Source organism: Diplotaxodon limnothrissa, linkage group LG18, assembly GCF_057381915.1.
Source record: "Diplotaxodon limnothrissa isolate DT_005_m linkage group LG18, D_limnothrissa_male_GT1.1, whole genome shotgun sequence".
Lineage (NCBI taxonomy): Eukaryota > Metazoa > Chordata > Actinopteri > Cichliformes > Cichlidae > Diplotaxodon > Diplotaxodon limnothrissa.
Window position 1 is genome coordinate 9,505,071 of NC_140613.1, and position 26,674 is coordinate 9,531,744.

Consider the following 26,674-nt stretch of genomic DNA (forward strand, 5'->3'; position numbering starts at 1 on the left):
AGGCAAGATTATAAATGAGTACATCAGAGGGACACGGTCAGGCTGAGCGATTTGGAGGCAAAGTTAGAGTTTCAAGGCTACCATGGTTTAGACATGTGCAAAGGAGGGAATTGGATATACTGGACGGAGGAAGACCTCAGAGGAGAAGAAGAGCATGCAGAAAGCTGGTGTAACTGAAGAGGATGCAAGGGATGGAGTGAGATGGAGGCAGATGATCTGCTGTGTCCACACATAAATGAAACAGTCTGATGAAGAAGAAGAAAATGAAAACCTTAGAGAATATGAAAGCAATTTTGTACTTTCTGTAATGTTGTTCTGTCTCTGGTAGTGATATCTCGAAACTTTTCTGAGACAATAAAGGAAATCTCGTTCGCTGAAGAGTTAGTTCTCGCGAGACCTAGGGTGTTCAAACCTCCCCATGAGCCCTTGCGGTTCCTCTTTCTAGCCGGCGCCTGAGAATGGGTACGTGTTTTCATGCTCGCGCCGGAGACCGAATCCTTACCCATCTGATGTTTTAACGAAGGAATATTCCAGTAATGGTTTGCTATAGCGATAAATGTTGTCATCTAAATAGAAATAGTTGACTCTTTGCTGTCTATAGTATGTTGAATTTGTTTTAAAGAAATATTTTCTAGTCGTTATCTGAAGCGAGTATCCAAGATGGCTGCACTCAATGGCTATGTAGTTAGCTGTTGAGGCTGAAGCGTCCCCAAAGACTTCTCTTGTGGCTGGTTTGGGACGTTTTATTGTGAAGTAGCGGTGTTTTCGCGTTAATTTGGCTTTATACGAGAAGTGTTGGACATCTTTGCTCGCAAATTCAACTGTTTAGGCTGGTCGAAGTTAGCTTAGTTAGCATGCCTATCGTGATCTTGTCACGCTGCTTGGCTGAGACGCTTAACGTAATAATGTAAATGCTTATGCTTTTTTAGAGAAGTATTTTGTCTAGTTATTGTTGTCGAGCTTAATTCAGCTTTATTTTGTCCTATTTAGAGGCATCTTATTTTGAAAGCTATGTCGCAGGTAGACCCGGCCTGTCTCGTGTCTCCCTTCCTGCATGCTCTATGATGCATTCATGTTCTCCAGTGGGACACCTTGGGCTTCACCTCTAAATGTTCCTTGTTGTGCTTTGGAAGATGGACTGAATTATCTGGTCCACATTCAAACCATAACATGGAGTAGTGGAGCACCAGCCACTTGGAGAATAAAGACTAATGCTCATTGAGTGGGACAGTTAGCAGGCCTGCATGCAGGGTGGAACACAGGAGATGTCACTAGCCACATGTTTTGGTGGCTTTAGGTCCACGTTGGTGATGTAGGGCCCCTGGATTACTACTGAAAACCCAAACGAATATATATAATAGTTGTGGAAATATGTTTATGTCCTGACTTTAGGAATGCTATGATAGCACAGTCTAGGGTGTATTTGTAGCCTAGAAGACTGAGATTTTAAGGTACCAATGTGATGTAGTGGGTCTGTAAGAGCTTCTGAATGCATGTATCTGAGTATTGCATGTAACCAAACTGGTGTTGGTCACTTTGTCAAGATGCTGTTAGCTGTGTTATTATTGGCAAGTCCTGAAATATTGCTGCGTGGTTTTGAGTCTGGAAGCTGGCTCATCTCAGTTTTTTGTTTACTGTTAAAATAGTTTAAATCTGTGTTAATATGCAACACAAGTTGGCTTTGTTAATTTTTAACTTTTTGCAAAAGCAACTACATCTTGCCATTTTAAAGTACCATTTGATTGCTTGAGCGACATGATGAAACTCTTTTATGCGGAATCCAAATCAAATTGCGGACAACCCTTACCTTGGAGAACTGATTGCTCAAGCACAAAAAAATAATCTTCTTGCTAGCATCTTGTTGTTGGCCCAGTAAACTGACTCCTAGTTTTCCGTATTTTACTTTTGCAGGTATCTCAAGGGACAACTGGCATAAACGCCGCAAGACCGGCGGTAAACGCAAACCCTACCACAAGAAGAGGAAGTATGAGCTCGGGCGACCTGCTGCAAACACAAAGGTGACTTTTTTTGCGGGGGGCACCTCTTACCTGATTAGACTGAATAATGTGGTAGCGTGGGTGATGAAAACTTGACCTTAGGTGGGTCTTTTTTTTGAGCCGTTTTGGTTCAAAGCTTTGGGCTTACCAATGTTAGGACTTGTCATAGTTACACTGACACGCTTCAAAGCATATGCATGCTGCTGCTCAGGAAAGGAGGTTTCACACAAATCATTTTATAAACTATAATACAATGTGTTCTTGTTGTTTTTTTTTTTTTTAAAGATTGGAGCTCGCCGCATCCACACGGTGAGGGTCCGCGGTGGGAACAAGAAGTACCGAGCTCTGAGGTTGGACAATGGAAACTTCTCATGGGGCTCTGAGTGTAAGTTTCTCCTGGAATACCTTTTGATATTCCACACACCTTTCCATGATGATAACTTTGTCCAGTTCTGCTACTGAATGCAAGTGGTGACAGCAAAGACTCCTGAGAAAGACACCTTCTCTCTATTCATAGTTAAATGATTTATGAAACTATGTAGTCAGATTCAATGGGAAGTTTAATGATCGTGCCTGGGTTTTGTGTATTCAGGCTGCACACGGAAGACCAGGATCATTGATGTGGTCTACAATGCCTCCAACAACGAGCTGGTCAGAACCAAGACCCTGGTGAAGAACTGCATCGTCCTTGTTGACAGTCTTCCCTTCAGGCAGTGGTATGAGGCTCACTACGCCACTCCACTGGGACGCAAGAAGGGCGCCAAGCTGGTATGTCATAAGCTCAGTGTTGATGCTTGTAGTTAAAGCATGTTATAACTAGGTTTCGCATTCTCTTGTGTTACTGTGAACGCTTTTTAAATGCTAATGGAGGCACATCGCTTTCATATGCAGCAGCTTTGTCATACCAAAGACTCTTAAGTTGTTTTTTTTTTTTTAAATGCCTTTCGTCTCCCTTCAGTGGAAGACGTCTTTATTTGTCCATAAACAACCAAAGTACAAGCCTTTTATCTTTATTAACAAAGATAACAGATTTGATATGTGTCTTTCCATGACGATAACTTGTCCAGTTCTGCTACTGAATGGAAGTGGTGATAGTAAAGACTCTGAGAAAGACCTGTCAACTGAAGTTGCTCATTAAAAGAACATTCAAAGCATGTGGTTTTTGTGCAGTAATTTTTTGCAACATCTAAAGAGCTTTGCTTTCCCATCCTGATGCAGAGCCCTGAGGAGGAAGAGATCCTGAACAGGAAGAGGTCAAAAAAGACCCAGAAGAAGTACGATGAGCGCAAGAAGAACGCCAAGATCAGCTCACTCCTGGAAGAGCAGTTCCAGCAGGGAAAACTGCTCGGTAAGTCCAACATTTGTGGCAGAATTATTTTTACTTGGATAAGTGGTGAGTGCTGTTTGAAAGTTTTCATTTTGGAGTATGAAAGTGTAATCATGTGTGGTAGTTTATCTTGTGCATATGTGTTAAAATACAAATACCAGGGCAGTGTTTTTGGTGTATTTAACAAAAAGGTTTTCACTTTCCACAAGAATTATAAATAATTTTGAGCGACTGTTTAAAAATTTGCTAGGAATAAAATATTTGTATTTTTATTGAAAGGTCAAATGACAGGAGAAATGCAAAGACTGACGTTAACATGCTCTCATTGCCTTAAATATATTTCTGCAACATCAAACCCACACATCTGAAACTTGATGTACTGACCTTGATAATGTGACTGACTCTGCTTCCATCTTCCTTCATGCAGCTTGCATCGCCTCCAGACCCGGCCAGTGCGGCAGAGCAGACGGCTACATCCTGGAGGGCAAGGAGCTGGAGTTCTACCTGAGGAAGATCAAGGCCAAGAAAGGCAAATAGATGTACAGCTGTTTGATACGTCAATAAAATCCAAACGTCCCACAACTGTCCACTGTGTCTGCTCTTTCACTGGATGTGACTGTTATTTGTGCATTCAATCAGAACTGGATTTTCTTTTCAAAGGCTAACTGGGGGTAAACAGATCACACCTTATAATTAGTGACAAATATAAAAATGTAGATTTCTGACTGCCTTCAGGTCTGCATGCGTTAAAGAGTGCATTAGATGAATTGCTGAGTTGGAGGAGTATTCAGTAGTGATGGGCAGATGAAGCCCCATGAAGCACTGAAGCTTTTCATCCAATTGGTTCACCCCAACGCGAAGCTTCATGAAGCTTCATTTGCTCTAGCAGGACACCTACTGGACGTAAAAATAATAGCTGGCATGAATTTGAAGAGTGTGGCATTTTGCACACAGCCTGTAAATGTCAACAACAAAAGGAGTGTGTAAAACACCTATAGTGTAGTGATGGCATTATACTGTGTATATTTATGCTGGCAGTATGGAAAATGATTATTTGCGGCAAAGTTCGAACCGCTTCATGAACCAGTCACGTGGTACAGCCGGGCAGCGAGGCTTCGGACGTCATCATTTTCAGCTCCTCCCATAAATGAAGCATGCCTCGATACGCGCTTCGCGGAAACGCCCCCTCCATTACTCGACACACGCTCCGAAGCCTCGATACAGAACGTCCCATCACTAGTATTCAGATCTGAGTAAAAGCAACTATTTAGAATGACATTCCCACACCTATTTTAATGAGGAAAGGCCTCTGCTGCTTAGGTGTTGGTGTAAATATAAGGCAAATACTTGTTAATGTCTGTTCGTTACATTAACACTGCTTGTGTTGGAGTCGAGGTATGACTTTTAACACTTAGCAGTGGATTTGATGCAAATAACCAGAAAAAATCTTGAGGATGTTTTATTTCTGCCAATGTAGCCTGCAAATATTGGATAACATATTTGAGAGGTAAAGTGTTGTGTGTGTGTGTGTGTGTGTGTGTGTGTATAGAAAATGAGAAAATCAGTTCCTTAGAAGAACATAAGGATTGCATTAATTGAAACTCACGTGGTTAAATGTTTTAAGTCTTTAAACCAATTTGATGAGGAGGTGTGTTTTAGGTTAAAAAGTATTAGCCAAAAGATAACCTGAGAAAATTCCATTCATTAAGGGTAAAAACACCACCCTAACCTCAGTCTGGACCTTTGTGAAAAAACAATTCCCCTTAAACCTAATGAGTCACGAAACCCTTTGCAGCAAAAACTAATCTGTAATCAAGCATTTGTGGTAACCAGTGTTGGTCAAGTTACTTGAAAAAAAGTAATTACTAATTACTTCTCGAAAAAAGTAATCCATTACTTAATGATTACTTATCATTAAGTAGTTACTTTTCGAAAACATGATGCACAACCTGATTACAGAATAAAGCAAAAGAACTTTCAGCCCAATTCATTTTTTCTGCATAATCCATCATATAAAATTGAATCAAATGAAAAGCCTCTTTCTAAAAGTTGTTTTATTAGTTTTAATCTTTCAATTTTATGCACATTGCTTTAAGCAAAAATTGAGTTATATGCAACTGTCTTTGACTTGAAGAGACTTGTTTAACATTTAAACCTATTTTCTGTTATCAGGATACAAAGTTAATGTGAGTAAAACACAATTGCTTGAATACAATTAGCGAGTAGCCTGCAAGATTTAATAAAAACTATTTTAAATCCATGGATCAAGCTGACTTTTAAAATTTGGGAAATAGTAATAAAATAGTATAAACTAAAAGAAGATGTAGCAATTCTTAAGTGGTGTGCATACGATACACATTTTGTTCCAAGTAAATTGGATTCTAGATTCAAAGATTGGACAAATAAAGGATTAACAGCTTTATGTATGGTAATGGAGAAAGGTAGACTACTAGTTTTGAAAAGGTTAAAGAAAAATACTCGTTAGAAACACTGGATTTTTGTAGATACCTACAGATGAGGCAAAAAGATCAAATCTAAGGCTGAATTAAGCAAACAGCTATTAGACTGGGCATACAGCTCAAATAAAGATAGAGGCTTTATCGCTGCCTTGTATAAAGGGTTAATAAACATGAAATCACACTCAACCCTACATATTAAAACAATGGGAAATGGAGGGAGGTATAGATATTATGAAGGAGGAGTGGAAAACAATAAGGACATACCAATGGAAATGTAGCAGCTCACAGAGCTGGAGGGAATTTGGTTGGAAAAGCCTGATAACATATTTTATTACATCTCACCAAAAATCAAAGTAACCCTCCCATTTGCTGGAAGAATTGTGGAAACACAAATGCAAATCATTATCATATAATTACTGGGACTGTCGTGTTATTAAAACTTATTGGAAGGGAATACATGTAGCAGTACAAGAGATATTTGGAAGTTATTTGCCTCTAGAAAGTAAATCTTTATTTTTTGGACTCATGCCAGAAGGATGGACAGAGAACGATAAATATTTGTTTAATATTTTGTTGGTGGTAGGCAAAAAAGCCCTCACAAAAAATGACTTTCATGTCAGAGCCCAACAATGAACATGTGGATGGACGTCATAATGGACATTTACAGGATGGAGAAAACGAGCGGATGTGAACTACAAGAGGGACCTGTGTGTGTCATGTTGTAAGAAATGGATGGACTATATAATAACACGCAGGCCAGATTTAGACTTTGTTAACCTTAGATTTATTATTTATATTACTGGTAATTAAATCTCTCTCACTAATTGTTTTTGTCATTTTGTTTTGTTTTTCTTCTTCTTAGTTTCTTCTTCTTTTTTCTTCTTTTGCATGGATGTTTTCGTTGTTAAAAAAAGAAGAAGACATTTAGATGGATATCTGTAACAAATTATTGAAGCTGATGCACATGATACTGTACAGTGACTCCTAAATGTCAAAAAAAAATTAAATTAAAATAAAAAAAAACTGTTTTCTGCATATTTCAACATATAAAATAAAATAATGTTTTGTGTTTACACTCGCTCTTTCAAATAGATGCAAGTAAAACACGGCAAAAAATAATTACAATTAAAGATTCAGCGGCACTAAGTCCTTTCGCTCTTAAATCTATTGTCACCTGTTTAGCAGGAGTGGGGCGGGTGGAGGTTTGCCTGGTGCCACAGCAGTCATGTTAGTGGGGGGATCCAGGGGTTTCTCTGTGAATTTCACATTCCCACGCAGAGTGTACAGTGGACACTAATGTTTCATTCACTTTTTACGGAATAAAACTCAAAGTAATGTTAGTACGTCAACGCTTTGAATGCTGCATGCTCGTACTCTCTCCTGCACTCCTTATTATCCATGGTTGATCTAATCAGTAATCTAAATACTTTTTTTGCTATAGTAATCCCGTACATTACTCTTTAGTTGAAAAAAGTAACTGGATTACAGTAACGCGTTACTGCCCATCTCTGGTAGTAACTGTCAGTCTTTCGTATCACTGTGGAGGAGCTTTTTTCCACTTTTCTTCGCAAAATTGTGTTAATGCAAGCGCAGACGGTTTTCATTATTTCAAGCAGGGTTAAGTCAGGATTTTGACATGGCCACGTAACCCTCCATGGTGTGTTAGTTTTATGCCAGAGGTTACAGGAATCAAACCTTCCAGAGAATTGAATTTCTCGGTCCACAGAACATTTTCTCTCTTGGGGATCATTAGATATTTTTTTAGAAAATGTGAGATGAGCCTTTGGAATTCTCCCATGGATGCCATTTTTGCCCAATCTCATTCTTATCACTGAACTCCGACCTTCACTGAGACTCTGAGTTCTTTAGATGGTTTTCTGGGTTCTTTTGAGACCTCTTGGGTGAGTTGAAGTCGAAGCGTTGACTCCTGAGAAGGTTCACTGCTGTTCCAGGATTTCTCTATTTGCAGATAATGACTCTCACAATGGATCACTGGAGTCCCAAAGCCTGAGAAATTGCTTTGTAACTCTTTCCAGGCTGATAGATGTCAATGACTTTGTTTGTCACCTGTTTCTTTAGATCATGGGACACACAATGTGTTTGTTTTAGTCTTTGTCACTTTGTCAGGCAGGTTCTATTTAAATAACTTCTTGAGTCTGGCAGTAGTTAGTTTAACTCAGCTTCCCAAGAAGACATGGTTATGAAATCATCATTTAAAATCTGCAATTTTTTTTATTTACTTGTGTTATTCTTGTCTACAGGGAGTGCAGAATTATTAGGCAAATGAGTATTTTGTCCACATCATCCTCTTCATGCATGTTGTCCTACTCCAAGCTGTATAGGCTCGAAAGCCTACTACCAATTAAGCATATTAGGTGATGTGCATCTCTGTAATGAGAAGGGGTGTGGTCTAATGACATCAACACCCTATATCAGGTGTGCATAATTATTAGGCAACGTCCTTTCCTTTGGCAAAATGGGTCAAAAGAAGGACTTGACAGGCTCAGAAAAGTCAAAAATAGTGAGATATCTTGCAGAGGGATGCAGCAGTCTCAAAATTGCAAAGCTTCTGAAGCGTGATCATCGAACAATCAAGCGTTTCATTCAAAATAGTCAACAGGGTCGCAAGAAGCGTGTGGAAAAACCAAGGCGCAAAATAACTGCCCATGAACTGAGAAAAGTCAAGCGTGCAGCTGCCAAGATGCCACTTGCCACCAGTTCGGCCATATTTCAGAGCTGCAACATCACTGGAGTGCTCCAGTCCGACTCAGACGCCAGCAAGGTGGAGGTGGAGTACTGGTTTGGGCTGGTATCATCAAAGATGAGCTTGTGGGGCCTTTTCGGGTTGAGGATGGAGTCAAGCTCAACTCCCAGTCCTACTGCCAGTTTCTGGAAGACACCTTCTTCAAGCAGTGGTACAGGAAGAAGTCTGCATCCTTCAAGAAAAACATGATTTTCATGCAGGACAATGCTCCATCACACGCGTCCAAGTACTCCACAGCGTGGCTGGCAAGAAAGGGTATAAAAGAAGAAAAACTAATGACATGGCCACCTTGTTCACCTGATCTGAACCCCATTGAGAACCTGTGGTCCATCATCAAATGTGAGATTTACAAGGAGGGAAAACAGTACACCTCTCTGAACAGTGTCTGGAAGGCTGTGGTTGCTGCTGCACGCAATGTTGATGGTGAACAGATCAAAACACTGACAGAATCCATGGATGGCAGGCTTTTGAGTGTCCTTGCAAAGAAAGGTGGCTATATTGGTCGCTGATTTGTTTTTGTTTTGTTTTTGAATGTCAGAAATGTATATTTGTGAATGTGGAGATGTTATATTGGTTTCACTGGTAAAAATAAATAATTGAAATGGGTATATATTTGTTTTTTGTTAAGTTGCCTAATAATTATGCACAGTAATAGTCACCTGCACACACAGATATCCCTCTAAAATAGCTAAAACTAAAAACTACTTCCAAGAACATTCAGCTTTGATATTAATGAGTTTTTTGGTTTCATTGAGAACATGGTTGTTGTTCAATAATAAAATTATTCCTCAAAAATACAACTTGCCTAATAATTCTGCACTCCCTGTAATATTAAAATGTGTTCGATAGACTAAAATATGTTTTGCAAATATTCAAAACTACTCAACTTTTAATAGAGAGTTTGAGTGTTTCCTGTCCAGAAAACAGATGCAGTACTTCAAAATCATTTAGTAACTGTATCATAGACACCTTTTGTAGTCAATAGCTGAAAAACTCATGGACATCACCTGTCCTGTCCTGCTCTGCCAGGCCTGAAAAGCATGCTCTGTTGGGTTGACTTGACCATTAAAGAATATCTCATTTCTTTAGTTTGAGAAACTCTCAGGTTGCTTTTGCAGTATCAGTTTTGCAGCATTTTTTTGAATCTGTGCAGAGTAGAGCCCTGTACACTTCACAGTACATCCTGCCACTTCTTCTTTCTTTTTTTTTTGCCTGTCCCGTTTGGATCTTTAGCCATCAGAATTGTTGTCTGAAGGCCAAGAAAGATGCCAAGCGGATTTACTTTACCAATTGGATCATCATGGCCTTGTCATATTTGATTGACCTTTATTATAATTAAGTATTTATTTTACTTGATTTTCGGTTGTTACAGACGGGGTAGACATGACTGGGGGATAGGACAGGGAGAAAGAATGAAAGAAAGAGAGGGAGAGAAAGAAAAATAGAGGGGAGAAGAGATGGTGAGAAAGGGGAAAGAAAGAATTGAAAAACAAACAAAACACCTGGATCACCTGTATGGAGATAAGAAAAAACAGAAGAGAAAACAAACAAAAAAGAGCAACATAATAAATACAACACCATCACAATAAAGTAGCTAACAGTAGCTAACAGTAGATACTAAATATTACATGTTACTGTGCAGTACGCATGATTGACAGCGCACAATGTGATTTGAGGTAGCAGCCAACAAAGGTGTAGTTTGTGTCTGTGAACACCTGTGTGGATCAGCACGGAGTGTGGGGAGCCATAGCCCCGTCCCCCAGAGCATGAAGCAGGTATGGAGGAGATCCAGGCCCTAGACATCCAGAGGTCCCAGAGTACGAGGACCCGAGGAAGACCACCAGGGGGGCAACCGTGTCACCCTCCTGGGAAGAGCTTTTTGAACATTTTTTTAATGAGCATGAAGTATTGATACTATTGTGCTAGTATTGATCCAGTACCAATAGCAGTGGTGGTACTGATACTATTGATATTTGGATCAATAAGCTCACCTAAATTATTAAATCATTTCAAAATATTCAGAACCTTTGATTGTGTTGTCTCAATAATAATAATACACAATAATAATATAGTTGATCACACTGACTTTGCCTCTTAACAGGAAAACGAGTAGGAACGAGGTTAAAGTGGGATTCAGCAGGAGGGGGAAACCTAAAATTAGTTGTAGTGGCTCAGTGTGGAGAAAAGAATCACAACTCGCAGTAATTTCTTATGAGTAGATTTTCTTGCACACCTAAATTCAACAAGATGTCAGCAGATGTTTAATGTTGGCCTGGCTGATTTCCATCCTCTGCACTGACAGCACACTGTTTATGCTGCCTTTATATTAGACAGTACAGTTTGTATGAAGGTGGAATTCAGTCAATGAATCTAAGCATCATCAGCTTAAATTCAAATTCATCTCAGCTACACTTGATGTGACCTGACTCTGACCATGAGCACCACAACCACTGTTCACCATTCACACACCGTAACTTTAAATCCATCACAGTACAACCAGCTAACCTGTTTACCCTGTGCTAAAAAGCAGCGGATTTTAATGCAACCTTTTAAAAACACAGTTAGTCTGCTATGGTTTGTTTTGCAGCAGGTTTCACAATATGAAAAAAAATCTGATTCTAACATCTGATTAAAAAACACAGGACTTACAAGTGAGCTTTAAATTTTCAGTTTATTAAATACCACAGAGAACAGGATTGCCTTTCATGCGTCACTGTTTATGGTGAAATTGGTTTGATGTTTGAAATAATAATAATAAGTTCCCTCAAATGCGTTAAGTCAAAAGTAAAGTCTGTTTTGAAATGTAAGGAGTAGATAGTACAGATATTTGTTTAAAAATGTAGGGAGTAAATGTAAAAAGTTGTCAGAAAACAAAACTACTCAAGTTAGGTACAGATGCCTGAAAATTCTACTTAAGTATTTGTACTTCGTTACTTTCCACCTGTACAAATTCTCCATAAATGTGCACTAAAGCCTAATCTTGGTCGTGTTTTATTTTAGTTAATGATTATTTTTTGGGGGAAAAACATCTAGGTTTAGTTTCGTTTTATTTGGCTAAAGTAATCTTTCTGTGCTTTAACGCATTTTAAAGTGATATCTGCTGTAAGGTGAAGCTTTTAAGTAACTAACTGGGGTAAAAGTCACAGTCACGGCCAACCAATGACACGTGACTAATGTCACTGCTTTGATTGGGTGAGAGGACGCTTATGTAGAAGTAGGGCAAAGGTAGAACACGGTTAGTGTAGAGAGTCCTCTGGTGCAATAACAATGCTGCTGAACAAGGTAAAATTCTCTATCTTAGCAATGATCTACCTGTCTCTGTTGTGGGTTAACTCCTTAAAGATTTTCTGTGAGCACCTCCCGATTGACAGTTTATCGATCTTCATCCGATTTTCTGCACGTTTAGCGGCTACGTCACACGCTAGCGTTAGCTAGCTCAGTGCTGTAGCGTTATGAGACGTTATCAGAGGAATGTTCATTTAGTCTACATGTAAAAAGGTTTCTCCTAAATCTACACGTAATTTTATATTGTCAAAATACGCATTAGTGCATTAGTTACACCAAAAGGTTTACCTTTTTAAATTGGACTAGGCAACATTGGAGTTTTCAAAGAAATTTAAGAGACAGACTCTACCCCTTTATAAATCTCAATGTTACATCTCAGCAAACAAACAAGCGATTGAAAAGCACTGTTACAGAAGTAAACAGGAATATGAAGACACAACTGTCAAACACGGCAGTAAAAGACAAATAACTCAACCATTAATGCTCCTATTCCTGGGTTGCAGCCAAACATTACCACGGCTCACAGGCTTATGAATATGAGTAAAGAATTCACGAACAGGAAACTCGCAGTGCTAAGAAAGTGCCCTCACATTAGGCTTTTTGTGTCATTTTCATGGGTGGTGATTAATGATTCTTAAGTTTTTAATTTAACAGGTGTGAGGTGTCACAAACTGTCTGATGCATACCTATGTTTTTTTACATACAGGTCCTCAGAGCTGGTGTGCGGTGTGGGATCCGTCTGCAGAGCTCTTCTACATCTACAGCCAGTGCCACAGCATCTTCCAGCAGCCCTGCTCCACCCCTTGGCTTCTCATTTGGTAAATAGGCTGTAGGCCTTGGTAATATCATTTTGTTTTTAAAGTAGGGTCTCATGTAACTGATGCATGAAATTCTTGTTTAGCAAATAACCGCTCCAGTGATGTAGTTTATAGGGATCTATTAAAATAAAGCTAAAATGCTTTGTTGCTTCTTTGGCCCACAGAGTTGACCGATCAGCAGAAGGAGTTCCAGCAGTTGGCGAGGAGGTTTGGACGAGAAGAGATCATACCTGTTGCTCCTGCTTATGACAAGAGTGGTGAAGTGAGTAAAGCGAGGATTGGGCTGCTGTAGCGATTGTCAAATTTTAAAAAAAATTTTTTTTTTTACTTCATATATGTAGATGTGCTTGTACTGTTGATGTCTGTAGAGATTTTCAATTACGGTTATCACTTAGTAGGTCTATAGTCAGGGGTGCACATAAGTGGTCCGCAGGTGCGCATTCGCTGTCAAAATAAAAGACGCGCATCAGATAAGAAGTTGCAACGCGTGTTTGCGTACATAAGATTTTCTGGAGGAGGACAGACATTTGTTTAGAAGTCGTAAAGATGTCGAAGAAGCAAGCTCCTATAAGCAGTTACTTTGGTGTTCCTCCACTTACAAAGAAATGTCAGGAGTCCGAACCACAAAAGAATCGCATATTCTCAGAAAAGTGGTTGCAGGAGGTGAGCTGGCTTCAAACAAATGATGAACGCACAGATTTTGGTGCAGAATATGCCGTGAAAATCCCACTCTAGCGGACAAAAACTGTGTGTGTGTGTGTGTGTGTGTGTGTGTGGATATTTGCTTGTGTACACAGACTTGTCTTTAACCTTTCTATTTTTTTTCCCTTTGGCATGATTGTTAGAGGCTTAGTAGAATCACAATCAGAAACATAATGTCATTGTTACAGGTACAACGAAATTAAAAGTGGTAACACTGACATGTTGTCTCCCTTTACAGTATCCTTTCCCCATCATCAAGAAGGCGTGGGAGCTTGGTCTGGTTAACGGTCACATTCCACAGGAATATGGTGTGTTGCATTCTTATTTGAAATTTAGTGGCTCATTCTAAACTTTGCTTTGCATGGATGAGATTCATTCACAGGTAAAATATTAGTGCAGTCTCCATCATACCATACATGTTGCCTTTACATAAAGAGATAATACAGATAGCTGTAATGTTGTTGCCTAGTGTGACCATGTTTGCTGTTCCTGGGGGAAAATGGCAGTGGACATGTGTTAATTTCAGGAAACTCGACACACTGAACACTGCATTTGAAAACCTTATTTGTTCCTCTTTGTTTTCAGGTGGAATGGGTTTGTCGAGCTTTGACAGCTGCCTCATCACAGAGGAACTGGCTTATGGATGCACAGGGATGCAAACTGCCATGGAGGCAAACTCTCTCGGAGTAAGTTATTCACAGCTTGCTTATTTATTTATTTATTTATTTATTTATTTATTTATTTATTTATTTATTTATTTATTTATGTAAGGCCCACCAAGACACAAACCTAGAACCAGATTTAGAGCCTTTAAACTGGCTTTGTAACTTGTTTAAATATGTTTTAGAACCTGTTGTTGCAACTGATCCACCAAAAATGGACTGCTGCCAAGCATATTGTTTATTTAGCAAATTATTACAAATACAATTTTGCTTCAAGGGGCCATATATTATCAGAATCTGACTCTCATTCCACATTCAGAGGAGAAAATGTCTCCTAAAGTAAGGGAAAAGGAGAAGTCTTAGCCAGAGAGGCATAATTTTTCAGTACATATGGACAGGAATCGGAGCAGGTACCTCTGTCAGTGCGCCCCAGGGCAGCTGTGGCTACAATGTAGCTTGCCATCACCAGTGTGTGTGAATGGGTGGATGACTGAATGTAGTGTAAAGCGCTTTGGGGTCCTTACGGACTAAGTAAAGCGCTATACAAATACAGTCCATTTACCAAGAAGACAATTTAAAACGAAAGCCAATAAACAAGAGTTTGGCAGCAGGACAGAACTCATATCAGGGATGATTAAAAGGTTATTTTGAACCCGGGGGGAAACTTGGGGGTTTATGTAATCAGCCATCACGGGCTCTCTGGAGCCGGCTTTTGACTGTTCATCAGCCAGCTGTTTAGATTCACACGTACAAAAGTATTTCATGTTAAGAAAATAAGGCTAATGATGTTTTCCCAAAGTTTATTTCATGCATATTGAGCACAGAGGAGAAGAGTAGCTGTGTTAGAATGAACTGTATCTGTTTTCCCCCACACAGCAAATGCCTGTCATTATTGCTGGCAGTGATGCACAGAAGAAGAAATACCTGGGACGGCTGACTGAGGAGCCTCTCATGTGTGTAAGTATTTAATTGGAAACGATGACATGATTTGATATTTGGAAGAATGCAGCATCTAGTGATATTGCTTGTTCTGCAGTAGTTCAATCATCTACTGCAGAACATGCATACAGATAAGAGTGCCCTCATATATTTTAAGGAATATTTCTTTCCTCTGTAATATTTGATAGGGAAATATTAGATCTTTAACTGTCATGGTTACTACTCTTGATTTTAGTTAAGTGTCAATGTGCCAAACTGTCATCTAGAATTAAAGTACTTACAAACATTCAGTTCAGGTGTTTCTTGTGGAGAATGATGGCGTCATATTTTTAGGTGCTAATTCTCATTCTTGCTGTTTCACACTTGGGTGCGAGCCTCTGCAGTGTCAGCTGGAGGCTGTTGATTTATCCCTCTAAATCACTAACCTCACTTATGGCTATGAGCTCTGGGTAGTGACCAAAAAAAATAAGATGTGGATGCAAGTGGTGGTTTTCTCTGGACTGGCTGGCCCCTTCCTTGGTGATGGGGTGAGAATTTCAGTCATTTGGGAGGGAGTCCGAGCAGAGGTGCCGTTGCCATATGGCACAATGAGCAAGCTGATATGGTTTGAGGATCTGATTGAGATTCCTTCTTGGTGCCTCTTGGGTAAGGCGTTCTGGGCATGTCCTACCAGGAGGAGGCAGAGATTCGTCTCGGAACAGAGGACGCCATCATCTACCTGCTCAATCGTGTCTACACCCATCTGGACCAGCCGGCGAGCACTGTGAGGGTCATGTTTTTTGACTTTTCCAGTGCTTTCAACACCATCAGGCCGACCCTCCTGGGTGATAAGTTAGCAGCGATGCAGGTGGATGCTTCTCTGGTGTCCTGGATTGTTGATTACCTGACAGGAAGACCACAATATGTACGTCTCCCACAGTGTGTGTCTGACAAGGTGATTAGCAACACAGGGGCACCACAGGGGACTGTCCTCTCCCCCTTCCTCTTCACCCTCTACACCACAGACTTCAGCCACTGCACAGAGACCTGCCATCTTCAGAAGTTTTCTGATGACTCTGCGGTGGTTGGATGCATCAGCAGGGATGATGAGACAGAGTACCGGGCTGTGGTCGACTCCTTTGTCACGTGGTGTGAGCAGAATCATCTGCAGCTCAACGTGGCAAAGACCAAGGAACTGATCGTGGACTTCAGGAAGACCAGGAAACACTTGACCCCTGTTTCAATCCAGGGGGTCAGTGTTGACATTGTGGAGGACTATAAATACCTTGGAGTACACATTGACAATAAACTGGACTGGGCTAAAAACACCACAGCACTTTACAGGAAGGGCCAGAGTCGTCTCTATTTTTTGAGGCGACTGAGGTCCTTCAACATCTGCCAGAAAATGCTGAGGATTTTCTATGAGTCTGTTGTGGCCAGTGCGATCCTCTATGCTGTTGCATGCTGGGGGAGCAGGCTGAGGGTCGCAGATGCCAACAGACTTAATAAACTGATCCGTAAGGCCAGCAATGTTGTGGGGATGGAGCTGGACTCCCTCAAGGTGGTGTCGGAGAGGCGGATGCTGTCCAAGATAAAGACAATGTTGGATAACACCTCCCACCCACTCCATGACATGTTGGTCAGTCACAGGAGCTCGTTCAGTGAGAGACTGAGATTACCGAAAAGCACCACTGAACGACACAGGAAATCATTCCTGCCTGTGGCCATCTCCCTGTACAACGCATCCACTTAACACACTGTTTGCTGCTACAACTACACATGTTTCTTTTCCAAATATTTATTTATAAGTGACGTATGTATGTGTATGTATGTGTATGTATATATATATATATATATATATATATATATATATATATATATATATATATATATATATATATGTATATATATGTATATATATGTATATATATGTGTATATATGTATATATATGTGTATATATATATATGTATATATATGTATATATATGTATATATATATGTATATATATATGTATATGTGTGTGTGTATATATTGTACTATTCTTAGTTAGCGTATTGTCTGTCTTGTCTTAATGTTGGTTTAAAATGGAGCACTGTAACAAAAAATAATTTCCCCCAGGGATCAATAAAGTATTCTGATTCTGATTATGTCTTTTGGCTGGCCTGGGCACACCTCGGTGTGCCATGAGCTGGAGGAGGTGGCTGGGGAGAGGGAGGTCTGGGCTCTTCTGCTTGGGCTGCTACCTCTGAGACCTGGCCCTGGATAAGCAGGAGATGATCAGGCTCAAACTTCTCGATGAATGAATTTCCATAATTGGGACTGAAAGGGCTACCCAGTGAGACTTCCTGTTTCTGTAAGGGAGAGTTCTTACTAAACTGTTTCTGCTAATTTAATGAGGAATTCTGTGGACGGACTTCCGTAGACCTCAGTGGAAATCTGTAATATTCAGTGGACTCACGAGCTTATCTAGCAGCACTACTGGATGACCTTTATCAACATTAGCAAATGACAAATCATAACTGAGAGATCTTTTAGAGCCTTTCATGCAGCGAGAATTTTAAAAAGAACATTTTGTTGCTCTAGGAAAAACAAAAAGAACTTAACTTCTTCTTCAACTAAACAACAAAGTTGATACAGAGGCATTAGATTCTGGTGCAAATAAAGAATTTCCTAGATTTTAATTTCTTAATTGTAATCCACAGAGCATTTAACTTTCAAGTTTGTTTATTAATACCCTTTACAGAATAAATGGTAACAAATGAAGGAAAGTTTGTTTGTGTAGGAGACTTTGAACAACAAGGCAGTTCAGAGTGCTTCTTGTTATACCGTCATGCCTTATTTATCTTGTAAAAAGGACCATAAACTCTGTGTCTTACTACTGTGTGCTGACAGCAGCAAACATGCAATGAAAGACGGTGCTGCTGTTCTCATTTTAACTCCTGTGTGGGTTTCTGCAGGCGTACTGTGTCACTGAGCCCGGGGCAGGATCTGACGTGGCTGGCATCAAAACACGAGCCGTAAAAATGGGCGATGAGTATGTTGTTAATGGGCAGAAGATGTGGATCACCAACGGAGGGAAAGCTAACTGGTGTGTGCTCACAGTTGCTGCTGATGTATTGCAAAGTTGTAGTGATCAGTTTTAAAGGGCATTCGTCCTCAAGGCCACTCTGAATGCTGAAATTCGCACTACTTTTCTCTCTGACTACTACAGCAACTTCTGTCTGGTAATTTAGTCTCTAATACTTTTAGGTACTTCCTGCTTGCTCGCACTAACTCAGATCCCAAGTGTTCAGCCAGCAAGGCTTTTACTGGCTTCATTGTGGATGCAGACACTCCGGGAATTCAAATAGGAAGGAAGGTGAGCTGAAAAAGAGTCTTTTAAAACATTAAGCACATTCTTCAGTGAGTAAATCATATTTTAAATGTTGCAGAAGTTTGATGCTCTGTTCTATAAACATTAGACGTGTAATGTCAGATAATTTACTGAGTAGTGCAAATGATTGTTGTTTGTTAAAAATTATATGTAATAAAAGGAGGAAAAATGTTCAGTTTGTAAATGTATCCCATTTTAAATTTTATTTTGTTTTTGTGCCTGTAGGAAATGAACATGGGCCAGAGGTGTTCTGACACGAGGGGCATTACCTTTGAGGATGTGAGAATACCGAAGGAGAATGTCCTGATCGGAGAGGGATCTGGATTCAAAATTGCCATGGGTGCCTTTGACATGACCAGGCCACCAGTAAGTTTTCCAGCTGTGACAAAACCTAACATCTGTAACGACTACTGTGCATAGCTTCATCTTTACAAGAAGTAAAGACATGATTCATCTTTTGGCATCAAATTATATCTGCAAATAAAAGGATTAGAAATTGGAGTGCAAAAATCTGAAGTTATTGGTCTTTAAAGGTGTTAAGCAGTGGATTTCTCCCCCCCCCCCCCCTCCTGTCATTTGAATCTAATTTAACTTGCTACAGTTTAAGGGATATATATTGTGCTCCTGGAGAATTAACACTTGCAGCTAAGGAGAATATCTTATTATTTTCACTGTCTAATATTGATCAAAGTTGTCTCTGAGCTTGTAGTTTGAGTGTGACTCAGCAGTACAAAGATGCACTAGTGTGGACTCTTAAATTTTCAAACGTGTGCTAACAAATATGAACCATGATTTTAAATGGCGATAATTGGGTGCCAGTTTGGCTCAGTGGTTGACCATGTGATTGCATGGCCAGAAAAGCAGCGGTCCAGGTTCAAGTCTGACCTCCTGCCCTTTGCGGCCTGTTTTCCCCCTCTCTCCCCGCTTTCCTGTCAGTCCACTGTCTCTATCCTATATAGGCAAAATGCCAAAGAAAACCCTGGCTTTGTTTCAGTTTATGAGCTGCCTCTGTTACAACAGGAACTTTGAAATGTAGTAAAACATCAGCAGGAAACTAAACAAGGACTACAGTGGATGCAACATCACCAGATTTAAGGACAAAAGTTTAAACTTGTAGCTGAAGATTTGTCTGAGCACGGTTGTTCATGTATTTGCTCCAATGCAGGTGGCAGCAGGAGCTACCGGCCTGGCACAGAGGGCACTCGACGAAGCCACCAGTTACGCTCTGGAGAGGAAGACCTTTGGCAAAGTTATTGCTGAGGTGTGTTCATGCATTTTGTTTGTCCTTTAAAATCTGGGTATCCTTAGTTGGACTGCTTTTGTTTTAAACTCAGATGAAGAAAAGATCAACGTGCTTCTGTTTCTTGTTTTGCAGCACCAAGCTGTGTCCTTCCTTCTGGCTGAGATGGCGATGAAGGTAGAGCTGGCTAGGATGGCGTACCAGCGTGCTGCCTGGGAGGTGGACCAGGGCCGCAGAAACACCTACTACGCTTCCATCGCCAAGGCCTTCGCAGGGGACATCGCCAATCAGGTGGCCTCTGATGCTGTTCAGATATTTGGAGGCAACGGCTTCAATAGCGAGTACCCTGTAGAGAAGCTCATGAGGGATGCAAAGATCTACCAGGTGGGTGACAATAATGTGTAACTATGCACTACTACACCATCTCAGCTTCATCTTTTTTAATTAATCTGATTTCTTTTGTAGATCTACGAGGGCACAGCTCAGATCCAAAGGCTCATTATTGCCCGAGAACACCTGGGAAGAGCCAAGAAATGAAGTCTGCTCATCATCATTTAAACTTACTTTTCATGTTTGGTATACATAATGTATTTGTTTCTGTTCTATTTGGCCACTTGAACTCAGGATAACGATCAAAATTTTGCATTAATGTCACTTCATCCTACTGCGGTTTTCAAGAGTGATCCAGATCAACAAGACTCATCAGCCTCCTTTTGCCTCAGAATTCACGATGCCATAAGTTACACCAATCCAACAAGTCGCAGAATATGACACAGCTATGTCCTGATCACAGAACAGTTTCTGTTAATGATGATGGTGGGGGCATACTGTGTAGCATTAATAGTGTGATCTACCAATTGCCTGTTGTGCTGTGAAGCTTCTGCTGATGAACCAGAACTGTTGGGACTAAAGTTAGAAAAAAGGGACTAGGCTTGCACTAACCTTCAGCCTTACTCTGTTGCTGCAGTACTTGAACAGTGTGATTGGTGTTTGATCACATTCACTCTTCTTTGTATCAGAAGTTTGATAAATGGTCATTAATTTCTTCATGCCTTACTCTAAGCCTTTTCTCTCAGTTCTGACTCTCATACTGATCTTTGCTTGTTTTTTTGTTGTGTTTTTTTTTTTTTTTTTTTTTTTTTTTTTTAAAAACAAAAGGTTTTAAATGTAGAAATGAATTTCTTACCAGAATGTATAAACATACTGATGAGTGTAAAATTGCATGCTGTCTGAAAACAGTTTGATTTTACATTTAGCTGCTGTCTCTTCTAGATTTCAAATGAATATCCAGTGTAAAGCGTCAGCTTTACGGCTTACCTGTGCAGACAAGGCACGTGTGGATGAGCTGACGATAGACCGTTGTCACATCATAGAGAATTGTGTCCATAAATTGTCACTGAATAAATTATTTCATTCAGTCTAAACATTTATTTTTCTTCTCCTTTCTCCCATTTGCTAAATAAACAAGCAGTTTGAGTCTTTTCTAAATTTCATTTCTTCTGAGTCCTCCACGTGCTGAGAGAGGGCTCATTACCTAATGACAGCATTCACAACCATGTCGTTTTTTTATTTATTTATTTATTTTATTTCTTTTTATTGCAAGCTTCACTTGTTAGGAATCTGTCAAATATTCATTATATTTAAGGACTTTTAAAACAACTTCTTTAACTTTAAAAAGTCTGCTTCATTTTCAGTTCTGTAATTGAAGTAATATGTGTAGATAACAGCCATATAGTCGTCAAGACACAACAGCAGCACTAATGTCCTTTATGTAAAGGCTAGGTGTAAGACACATTGCTCGTGTGTGGGTTGGTTAGAATCCAGTCTTCTAGGGGGACAGAGTGGGGAGTGAGTTGAGGAAGGAAGGAGTTCAATATTTTGAAGCTGTGTATCAGTCTGATGGGGGAGGTCACCACAATACTGACTGCTAGGCAGGTGTTACAGTTGTTGAGGAGGGAGGGCAATGAAGCAACCAGTGATATTTTCTGCTGCATTTACTATGTGATTCAGGTGGTGGAGTTTCCAAACCACACAGTGATGTAGCTGGTCATAGTGTTTTCAGTGGTGCCTTGCTCGAAGTTGCACATGATGGTTATGGAAAAATAATTGCAGTGGGAAATTTTCCCCCAACACTGCAAAAATAAATGACTTGAGTAAGATACCTGAACATTTGTGCTTAAATATATTCGAGTAACAAATATCACTTCAAATATGAGGATTTAGGCTGCAGTTCTCCTTCCAAACCAATAGGTGGCAATAACGCGCTTCAAACCAACAGCCCGAATTGTTGTAGAAGAGGAAGAAGGAAAACGCCGGATCATGTCAGAATGGTAACTAGCGACCTGTTTCTAGTGTGATAACGAGTGTAGTTTAGGATAACATTACAATAAAATATTATGTAAGTGTGCTCTTTCCTCTAGTCTATCCAAACTTAGTCCCACACAAGCGCGCTAATCAGTGAAAGCAGCTAGCAGAGTGGCTAAGATGTTAGCATGTAGCAGCCTGTCAACAAGCCGTGAATCATGTTAACAGTCAGCCATTTATCTGCTAAACAGGGGTTAACTCAGCGCTAGATTACGAAGAGGAAGAAGTCAAGTTTGATTTTTTTCAGGTTATTGAGTTTTAAGGCTGTCTGACGTGTTGTTGATGTGTGTTGAATTTCAGGGGACCCAGGTGAAAGATGTGATCATAAAGCCCGACGCTCCCAGCACGCTGCTGCTGGAGAAACACGCAGACTACATCGCTGCCTACGGCTCCAAAAAGGACGACTATGTGAGTACAGGCCTCATCAGAGCCTTGATATCTGTGTTTCTATTCTGGGCTTGGCCACTTGCAAGAAAAGGGTGGTCGTTGTCATCCCGCCGACAATGATCCTACCCAAAGAAGATGAGGAGTTACTGAATGGGATGAGAAAGTGTGGGACTCAAATTCTAAGGGGTCGCTGAATGGGTGGTCTTCAAAACCTCCAGATAACAATCCAGTTGAGCTTCTGTGGTAGACTTTGGAGTTCAGAGGGGCAATCACTAAAAAGCAGCCAATGTTTTTGAACTAACGCTGCTGACCTTTGGTGTTTTGTCAGGAGTACACGCTGTCTGAGTACTTGAGGATGAGCGGCATCTATTGGGGGCTGACTGTGATGGACCTGATGGGGGAGCTACCCAGAATGAACCAGCAGGAGATCGTAGACTTCATCAAAGCTTGTCAGCACGAGTGTGGAGGCATCAGCGCCAGCATCGGACATGACCCCCACCTGCTCTACACCCTCAGTGCCGTCCAGGTAGCAGATTACTCTCGTATTCTCTACAGCTTTAATTCTAGATGATACACTGAACTTTTAAATATTTATATGTGCTTTAATATTTCTGAATTGGCCCCTCTTTAGCAAAATTTTTTAGCAGTTCTAGTGTTTATTCCTCTAGATGTTTATTTATTTTTCTTCATAGTGCTGCTTATATTTAGCTCAAATAAACATCTCAAATTGTGTCCCATAGTGTCTGGTCTGTAAAGGAACTTGAATGGTCTGCACATGGTGTATTTTATGTTCTCTTGTTTATTAGTATTTTGTGAACTCTCTTCCTCAGATCTTGTGCTTGTATGACAGCGTAGATGCGATTGATGTGGACAAAGTTGTGGAATATGTCAAAGGGCTGCAGCAGGAAGATGGCTCTTTTGCGGGGGACAAGTGGGGTGAGTGAGTTTTACTCTCACATCCCACAATACACGTGCTTCTAAGTTAGGGAAGAAATAAATAAAGCTAAGAACAATTTTTCTAAATTTTTTTTGTCTTTGCAGGAGAAATAGACACACGGTTTTCCTTCTGCGCTGTTGCTACACTCGCATTACTGGTATGTATGTTAGTCTTTCCATGTAAATTATTATTTACATGATTTATTATTTAACTTAAAACTTTTTATAGTTGAACCTGTTTTAGAAAGTCCATTACTCGGCAGTGTTATGTGGGAGCATCGGACTTTATTTTGTGTCGATAAAATGAGGCTAAATAAATAATAAAGTTACACAATATCACAAAGTTCATCAGTTGACTCAACAGCTCTTTCATTCTTAAGTCTTAACAAGCATGTTTTAATAAACTGTTAATTTAAGCTCATTATACTTCATTTTAAGATGTTTTTTGTTTCCCAGGGCAAGATGGACACGATCAATGTTGACAAAGCCGTAGAGTTTGTTTTGTCATGTATGAACTTTGATGGAGGCTTTGGATGCAGACCTGGTTCTGAGTCTCATGCTGGTCAGGTGAGTTCACTGATATACTGATATTTACTCCCACAGAGAAGTTTGGAGACTCTCAGAAGTGTTTTGTTTCTATTTGATAGAAAATAGAATTGAGCAAAATTGCAATTATTTGTCAATAGATTCAATAATCATAACAATTTCATTTTTTAAATTGATTGAATTGATGTCAGACAGTAAATCAATCTTTTTAAACAAAAGCAGCAAAACTCTTTTAAGTTTCAACCTAAAATAAAATAAAGGAATTATATGTTAAGTTAACACTTCCTGCCTGATTTGCTCCTGCACACCAGTCTTGTTGAATGAAGCTGACTTATAAATGAGGCCAAGACAGTTGCAGTGTAAGGATGACGTGTTCAACCTGGATGGTGGTGAATTTGGCACTTTAGGATCAGTTGTTATTTAAATCAATTTCCGGTGTTTTCCTTCCTGTCTGTCAGATTTACTGCTGCACTGGCTTCCTGTCGCTCACTGGCCAGTTACACCAGTTGAACGCTGACCTGCTGGGGTGGTGGCTGTGTGAGAGACAGCTGCCGTCTGGAGGCCTGAATGGTCGACCTGAGAAGGTTTGTGCCAAACACTGTGAAGTATTGAGTTACTTAATGAAAGTATCTGGTTTTATAGTTTGAAGTTCAGACTCCTTCGCAGTTGAAGAGTTTGAGCTGTAGAAGCAATAATGCAGATTGAACAGGCTGATGATTTATTGGATTACCTGGTAATAAATACAGTTTTTAAGATTAAATAAAATATTAATGTGCCTGAAAGGAGGAGATCAGCTTCCTCCAAAGGGTGGCTGGGTTCTCTGTCCTCTTTGGGCCTCAAAGTAGAGCCACTCCTCCACATCAAAAGGAGGCAGTTGAGGTTGTCAGGCATCTGACTAAGACTGACTGGGCTGACTGACTTGACGCCTCCTAGTTGAGGTGTTTCAGACATATCCTACCAAGAAAAGTGGAGCTAAAGGAGGTGGAGTGGGTAGAGGGAGCTCTCAGTGTCTCTGCAGACTGCTGCCTCCATATTCTGAACCGGCATGTGGCAGAAAATACGTGCAACAGCTGTGGTTTACTTTCGGTATCATTCAGCTTCCAGATGTGTGCTACTCGTGGTGGGTTTTGGCCTCGTTGAAAATCATCGGCAGGATCCGCTGGATTGACAAAGACAAGCTGCGAAAGTTTATTTTGGCCTGTCAAGACGAGGAGACGGGAGGTTTTGCCGATAGACCAGGAGATATGGTGAGAAGAATTTTAAGAATCTAAATTTGAATATTTATGTTTTGGACTGAAAAAAAGTCTTTGCATGTGAGGTAAAGCAGGTGGTTTCAAAGACACTGAGTGCGAAGTGTTTTGGTCCATTTCTGTGGCCCACTTTTGTAGTATTTTCTCTATAATCAGTCTTATTGATTCCTATTAATCCTCCTTTGCAGGTGGATCCTTTCCACACCCTGTTCGGGGTTGCAGGTCTCTCCCTGCTTGGAGACGAACAGATCAAACCGGTGAATCCGGTGCTGTGCATGCCCGAGGATGTCCTTCAGCGTATTGGCCTGCAGCCTGACCTCCTCAGCTAACCCTCTGATGCATCACACAGACACTTTTTCCACCCGCACAAAACAGAAGCTCATGGCACGGCTGGATTTCGGGTGCACAGAGTCTCACAGTTTGGACATGACTTCCTCTGAACCTCTCTGTTTTAATCCTCCTGCTACTCATCGAGTCGGTGTTCTTGTGTCACTGCAACGAAAGGAGGGGCTTAAAAAGATGCTTTGACGTGTCATCTTTGCAGAAGGCTGGAAATCATGCAAAAACATTCAACAACATGCAACAACAACTTCTCAACTTACTCACTATGTCAGTTTGTGGGGGAAAATGTGAAAGTTTGCTCACAGTTAAAATGTTTCATCTTCCTGATGTTATCACCTTCCAGCTTGTCCTCTAGCCAAGAAGCTATTAGTGTTATGAGTTTCTTTGGCCAGAAGTTCCTTCTATTCTGTCCTATCGTGCTTTATTATCATGTTTGTTACTGGAATGACTGGGAATATTCATAGCTTATCAGCTTTGAACTTGAGAGTGAAGAATGGAAGCGATGAGTCAGATGAATTCGGCTGAGGGAGAAAAGGTAAAAGTTAGATTTGCTGTTTTAGTATGTTGTCACACATAAAGCTAGAGCTTTTTCAATTTCCTGCCTTTAGCTTATTATGTATTTGATAAGAGCATGTGAAGAGCAACACTGCTCAGTAGGCTTTAGAAGTGGAGATGCGTCATAGGACAGCTTTCTCCATGCATTAAAATAAAACCTACACAGACTCTTATTTTGGCGGGCTTTATGGAAAGAGAAAATGTTCTCTTTGTGACTGGAACCACCCAGAGCTTAAACACTATCATTGGTACGTTTAATGTCTTATCCAGGATCCTAGTTACACTATTTATTTAAATGTATGTTGCTCAGTGCAGCTGTGTTAGATTTGCCTCCACAGTGCGTGCAACATGAAATATTTCCAGTCTTACCGTCAAATGAAATGGCTTTTCAGACAGCTTCAAGTTCACTTTGTGCACTCTTCTCGTCTTACAGAATTAAATTTCTATCTGTTCTTTGTTAACTGTTAAGTGTCAATAAAGAGAGACATTATCAGTGAGTTGGTAAAGCATTCGTTCTTATTAGTTTTCCCCTTTTAAGGGCTTTTAATACTGAGTAAATGTTATTGCTATACAAAATGAATAGTCACATAGAGTGACCCCTGTGTTATTATAAGTTTTAAAGTTCAGTTTTCAATGGATTCTGCTCACTAAACATATTAAAATAAAAAACAAATTGACTTCGTCAGCAAACAAAGATAATGCAGATAAATAATGCCAGTCATCGGAGTTTTATCTTCCCGTAATTGTA

At 40.2% G+C, this 26,674-nt stretch overlaps 3 protein-coding genes and 3 non-coding genes across 6 annotated transcripts; all 6 read left to right on the forward strand.

The window, feature by feature from the left end:
- The first annotated feature begins 425 nt into the window (after positions 1 to 425).
- Positions 426 to 3,905, forward strand: rps8a (ribosomal protein S8a). The gene is made up of 6 exons (XM_085377131.1): positions 426 to 462; positions 1,912 to 2,018; positions 2,283 to 2,382; positions 2,590 to 2,765; positions 3,216 to 3,345; positions 3,752 to 3,905. Exons 1-6 carry the CDS (start codon positions 459 to 461, stop codon positions 3,859 to 3,861), a joined length of 627 nt encoding a protein of 208 aa, XP_085233257.1. The 5' UTR covers positions 426 to 458; the 3' UTR covers positions 3,862 to 3,905.
- Positions 2,072 to 2,181, forward strand: LOC146613091 (small nucleolar RNA SNORD46). Its single transcript, XR_014907084.1, has one exon. It is a non-coding gene; the product is annotated as a small nucleolar RNA SNORD46 (small nucleolar RNA).
- Positions 2,423 to 2,492, forward strand: LOC146613092 (small nucleolar RNA SNORD38). The gene has a single exon (XR_014907081.1). It is a non-coding gene; the product is annotated as a small nucleolar RNA SNORD38 (small nucleolar RNA).
- On the forward strand, positions 3,041 to 3,108 carry LOC146613093 (small nucleolar RNA SNORD38). Its single transcript, XR_014907082.1, has one exon. It is a non-coding gene; the product is annotated as a small nucleolar RNA SNORD38 (small nucleolar RNA).
- Positions 3,906 to 11,763: 7,858 nt separating the features above from the next.
- Positions 11,764 to 20,675, forward strand: acadm (acyl-CoA dehydrogenase medium chain). Its single transcript, XM_085377010.1, has 12 exons — positions 11,764 to 11,829; positions 12,539 to 12,650; positions 12,815 to 12,912; positions 13,591 to 13,660; positions 13,938 to 14,038; positions 14,891 to 14,971; positions 17,891 to 18,021; positions 18,183 to 18,291; positions 18,532 to 18,672; positions 19,472 to 19,567; positions 19,682 to 19,930; positions 20,012 to 20,675. The coding sequence occupies exons 1-12, from the start codon at positions 11,815 to 11,817 to the stop codon at positions 20,081 to 20,083; spliced, it is 1,275 nt and encodes a 424-aa protein (XP_085233136.1). The 5' UTR covers positions 11,764 to 11,814; the 3' UTR covers positions 20,084 to 20,675.
- Positions 20,676 to 21,838: 1,163 nt separating this feature from the next.
- rabggtb (Rab geranylgeranyltransferase subunit beta) lies at positions 21,839 to 26,353 on the forward strand. Its single transcript, XM_085377979.1, has 9 exons — positions 21,839 to 21,876; positions 22,211 to 22,318; positions 22,626 to 22,823; positions 23,128 to 23,233; positions 23,339 to 23,391; positions 23,690 to 23,800; positions 24,238 to 24,363; positions 24,877 to 25,026; positions 25,218 to 26,353. Exons 1-9 carry the CDS (start codon positions 21,874 to 21,876, stop codon positions 25,356 to 25,358), a joined length of 996 nt encoding a protein of 331 aa, XP_085234105.1. The 5' UTR covers positions 21,839 to 21,873; the 3' UTR covers positions 25,359 to 26,353.
- The last annotated feature ends 321 nt before the right edge of the window (positions 26,354 to 26,674 follow it).

What these genes read in the sequence shown, in the direction of transcription:
- rps8a (XM_085377131.1), top strand. An exon ending in GACCTGCTGCAAACACAAAG is followed by an intron (nt 2,019 to 2,282) that starts GTGACTTTTTTT and finishes TTTTTTTTAAAG; the next exon opens with ATTGGAGCTCGCCGCATCCA. An exon ending in CCAGCAGGGAAAACTGCTCG is followed by an intron (nt 3,346 to 3,751) that starts GTAAGTCCAACA and finishes TCCTTCATGCAG; the next exon opens with CTTGCATCGCCTCCAGACCC.
- acadm (XM_085377010.1), top strand. An exon ending in CTTATGACAAGAGTGGTGAA is followed by an intron (nt 12,913 to 13,590) that starts GTGAGTAAAGCG and finishes CTCCCTTTACAG; the next exon opens with TATCCTTTCCCCATCATCAA. An exon ending in TTGACATGACCAGGCCACCA is followed by an intron (nt 18,673 to 19,471) that starts GTAAGTTTTCCA and finishes GCTCCAATGCAG; the next exon opens with GTGGCAGCAGGAGCTACCGG.
- rabggtb (XM_085377979.1), top strand. An exon ending in CTGAGTCTCATGCTGGTCAG is followed by an intron (nt 23,801 to 24,237) that starts GTGAGTTCACTG and finishes CCTGTCTGTCAG; the next exon opens with ATTTACTGCTGCACTGGCTT. An exon ending in TGAATGGTCGACCTGAGAAG is followed by an intron (nt 24,364 to 24,876) that starts GTTTGTGCCAAA and finishes GGTATCATTCAG; the next exon opens with CTTCCAGATGTGTGCTACTC.